The 4,244-nt window shown below is 58.8% G+C and overlaps 1 protein-coding gene across 1 annotated transcript; it reads right to left on the bottom strand.

The window, feature by feature from the left end:
- On the bottom strand, positions 1–3,159 carry TMEM125 (transmembrane protein 125). Its single transcript, XM_077752198.1, is given in 4 exon segments — positions 1–1,023; positions 1,026–1,351; positions 1,573–1,709; positions 3,059–3,159. Coding segments are annotated over 2 exon segments (621 nt in total). The 5' UTR covers positions 1,210–1,351; positions 1,573–1,709; positions 3,059–3,159; the 3' UTR covers positions 1–586.
- Positions 3,160–4,244: the final 1,085 nt, after the last annotated feature.

Genomic DNA, 4,244 nt, shown 5'->3' with positions numbered 1-4,244 from the left:
GACAGCAGCCACCCGTTTTATTGCACACCTGCCACATGCCCAGTCCTTCCACACACGATGTCATGGGGTCCTCACGATCGATTACCATGACCATGACTCTCCAGAAACTGAGGCTCAGAGGGGTTAAGTCCCTTGCTCAAGGCCCCCTGCCGGCGGGGGATTCCAGTCCAGTCCTGTCACACTGTGGAGTGCGTGTTCTTTGCACTTTGTCACCGGTTACCCTCCTCAGTGAAGAGTCACCGGTATGGTCTCTGGGGGAGGCACAGTCCCTCCCGGGGAATCTCTGATCGGTGTTCCAAGGCAGGGTTGGATTTGAGGGGGGTTGGGAACAGGGGCCATGAAAATTCAGGCGCCCCCGATAGAGATGGGTAGACTCTGACAGTTCCATGGTCACAAACCTCCAGTCCCGCCTTCCCGTGACATGGATGTGTGGGTACTCATGTCTCACAGTCCCACAGAGGGCTGGACAGTCCTGGGGACACGTACACACTCACAGGTGCATGCAAGCACACACTCATACACGCGCACAGCCTGGCACGGCTCTGTGGATGCTGAGGCAGGTCGTGGAAAGGGGAACAGGGCTTGGTCAGATGAGGCTGGCAATGCTGGATGTGGTCTCATGTCGCTGGCCCGCGGACAACTGTCCCGAGATGCTGAAGATGCTGCCATTGCCGCTGCGGTCACTGTGGGCGGAGGGGGCGGCCGCACGGAGAGGGGGACAGTGCCTGCTCACGCCCACCTGATACAGCAGCAAGCCCAGCAGCAAAAGTGAACCCGAGGCAGCCAGGCCGATGCCCACAGACAGCATGGCGGCCAGCGGCCGGGCCGGGGAAGGGGCGGCGGCCAGCCCGGCCAGGGTCAGGCCGGTGGCCAGCACCACCAGGCCGCTGAGCAGCACAACCAGGGCGTCGGCCCCTCCACCGCTCCGTAGCAGGGCCACATGGTGGGGCTGGCGAATGCAGTTCATGTCCTGCACGGCGGAGCTCATCAGCTGCTTGACCAGAACCAGCAGAGCCAGCAGGCNCGGCTGCTGGAGGAGGGCAGCAGTGCCACGCCCCCCGCCCCGCAGCCAGCCACAAGCACCACGGCCACGGCGAAGCAGAGTGCCGAGCGCCGTGGCTGCTGGGACCACCACAGCTCTACCTGCTCAGCCAGCATGTCCGCGGGCAGCCCGCGGGCCGGCGGGGCTTGAGCCTCTCCTTCCGACATAGCAGGGGTCAGGGCAGAGGACAGAGGTCAGTATCGGGGGTTAGAGGGTGCAGGTCATGGCCTAGAGCCCCCCCCCACCAGCTCGGCAGCTGGAGGCCCAGAGTCCTGTTCCTCTCCCAGTCCAGGGCACGGCCACCATCACCTGCAGGGGGAATCACACTTGTGACCCAGCTCACTCACCCTTTATGGTCTCTCCTGGGAGCCTTGGGGATGATCCCAGGGAGTCCTCCCCAGTGTCCCCTGACAGCCTCCCCCCAGCCTCCCACACTGACACTTGGGAATGCCTCTCCAGTGACCCCAGGGAGTTCCCCCACGTAGCACATCCCCCACCCCTCCAGGGAAGCCCCTGGCCCAGCCCCTGACCTCTCCGGCTCTCTCGGTTGCCTGTCCCATCCCGGCTGGCGAAGGAGCGGGTGCCACAGTGGATGATGGGACCAAGAGCAGAGATAAAGCCTCATTCAGGATCCGACTCACATGGCCTCAGCTGTCACCACTGGCTCCTGGGGGGGAGGGTGGTGGGGAGGGAGGGGGCTTATGACTTAACTCTTCTGGAACCAGCAGCCTGACCCTGAACCTTCTCTCTCAGGCTCCGGCTACTTCTCTGTGGGTCAGGATCTAACCCCTAGCTCCCTCCTTCCCCAACATCTCATCGGATTTCCCATCCACAGCCGCTGGTGCCCTAATCCCTTTCTCCCTCAAACCTGGATCTCGTTCCTGAGCTCCAGACCCCTAGGCTAACTGTCACCTGGATGTTCCGTAGTCACCTCTGATGCAACAGGTCCCACCCCAAGCTCGCCATCTTAGCCCAGACCTCCTCCCCGCTCATGTTCCTTACTTCCTTGTAGAGCGTAATCCCAGGGAGGCCACCTGCAAACCTCTCTCCATCTATACGCTGTTTCCATCTCCATGGCTCCTGCCTCACCACCCCCTCCTACACCCATCTTCCTGCGTCCCACTCTTCTCCTTCTTCCCATTCCCAGCCCCCCCCCCCCCTGACATCCTCCTCCACAATTTCTCTAAAGTGGTGCAAAGGGAGAAGGAGGGCTCTGTGCTTGAACCCCAGCTGCCATCCTTACCACCCATGGGACTTGGGCAAGGGACCTGACAGTGGTTATTCATTTAGCATGTCCTCTAGAGGACAGTCAGCATGACTCAAACTGGGTGAAATAAAGCAGCTGTGGTCCCTGCCCTCAAGGAGCCCCAGTTTACAGCAGGTGCGTATATGTGACAAATGGTGGGTGTGGGTTAGACAGAGAGGGGCTTAGGGGAAGGTCAGAGAAGCCCTGAATGACTTCACCTCTTAGAGCCTCAGTCTCCTTATCTGAAAAATGATAAAAATAACATCTTGAAGGATGGGAGCGAGTATTTGACATGGCCCCTTCATAATTCCAGTGGGAATTCTTGGGCCCGCACAGATGCCCAAAGCGTGCTTTTTGAATAAGAGAACACGATGTTCTCCTCTTTCATTTAGGATAGGACTCCTGCTTTATATATAGGATGCAGGTCCTGGATCGGTCCAGGAATATGATTAATGGGGCTGTGCATGGGTTACACCTCTGATGAGGTTATTGGTCCTTCACAACCTCACTCCAGGGGCTGCCTAGCTCTCAAGGTGGGAGGAGCAGGTGCAGATGCCCCCAAGGGAGGTGGAGGAAGGGAGGTGGGGCAGGGGCCGTGGGAGGGGACGTAGAGTCAGTCCCAGCATTCTTCAGGGCTGTGACTTCACGGGGTCAGTTGGAAAGTGCTGGCACAGGTGTGGGGCCAGGCTGGGGGTGGAGTGGAGGTTGTCAGGAAGCGCCGGTGGGAGAAAGCGGGGGCGGTGGGGCTCAGGGGACCATGGGGCACTCACAAGAAACCTGGAAGTGCTGGATCCGACCAGAGCAGGCTGGGCCCGGCAGGTGGGGCGCTCCAGCTCCGTTTCCGGGGAGGCGCTTCACCTGCCTAACCTGCGTCCAGGTAAGCCTTTCGGGTGTGTGTGGGGAGGGGATCAACAGGTGTTTCCAAGGCAGGGCTTGAGCTGATTGGCTGACGTGGCAAAGCTCCTTCTGCCGGGCTGAGGCATTCCTGGGAAGGGAGGGGCTTCTGTCAACTGCTGTTAGGGCTCGAACACAATTCCCAGATCTGGGTAGCTGGAGGAATGTTGTCTATCTGCCCCAGAGCCTGGACCCTAACCCATCCCCTGGCTCCGAGCCCAGCTTAACTTTCATTCCAGCCTAAACCTAACCCCACCCCAGCTGCAGTTTCAAACCCTATCTAGAATTCCTAGCTCTGGCTGCAACCCCTACCCCGTATCTCAGCCCACCCCCAGCCCCATTTCCAAATCCAATCCCAGTCCCAGTGCCAGATCTCAACCCCACATCTGGCTTGAAACCTCATTCCAGTTCCTCACCCCAACCCCAGCTCCAAATTCTGGAATTAGATCCTAGACTACAACCTTGACTCTTGTCTCTCAATTCAGCCCCCACCTCTCAGCCCCCAACTAATATCCTGCCTTAGCCCCAAATTCCAACACTAGCTGATCCCCAAACCCAGACCCAGTACCCTCATCCCTGGATTGGAGTCTCATTTAAAGCCCCAAATGCATGACTGCAAGTAGGCTTGCCTCTTGGATGTGGCTCCTGTTGGGGAAGGTGGGATGGGACTCTCCCAGAGGAGGGGGAGGAGGAGGAAGAAGAAGAGGAGGAGGAGGAGGAGGAGGAGGAGTAAACTCTTTTCAGGTGCACACCGGAGCTCCCCTGCTTACAACTCTTGCAGAATAAACACTTCAGCATATATGCCACCCTCCTTTGCAGGGCTCACAGGACCCTGCCATCTACACCAGGCCATTCACTTGCCACTGGCCCCTGCCAGCCAGCCAGATTGCACGTACTTCAGGTCTGCATGCTCTGTCCACCGCTTTGCTCTTCCAGTTGGTTTTTGAACTCAGAGTTCCTCTGCATGGGGTACTTCCCACCACGCAGCCTCAGTATGGCCAACTCGAATTCTTTAACCATGATGTCACCTCCTCTAGGAAGCCCTCTTAGACTTTCAGGCTG

The sequence above is a fragment of the Crocuta crocuta genome, unplaced genomic scaffold, assembly GCF_008692635.1.
Source record: "Crocuta crocuta isolate KB4526 unplaced genomic scaffold, BGI_CrCroc_1.0 scaffold367, whole genome shotgun sequence".
Lineage (NCBI taxonomy): Eukaryota > Metazoa > Chordata > Mammalia > Carnivora > Hyaenidae > Crocuta > Crocuta crocuta.
This window is presented reverse-complemented; position numbering and strand designations above follow the sequence as displayed.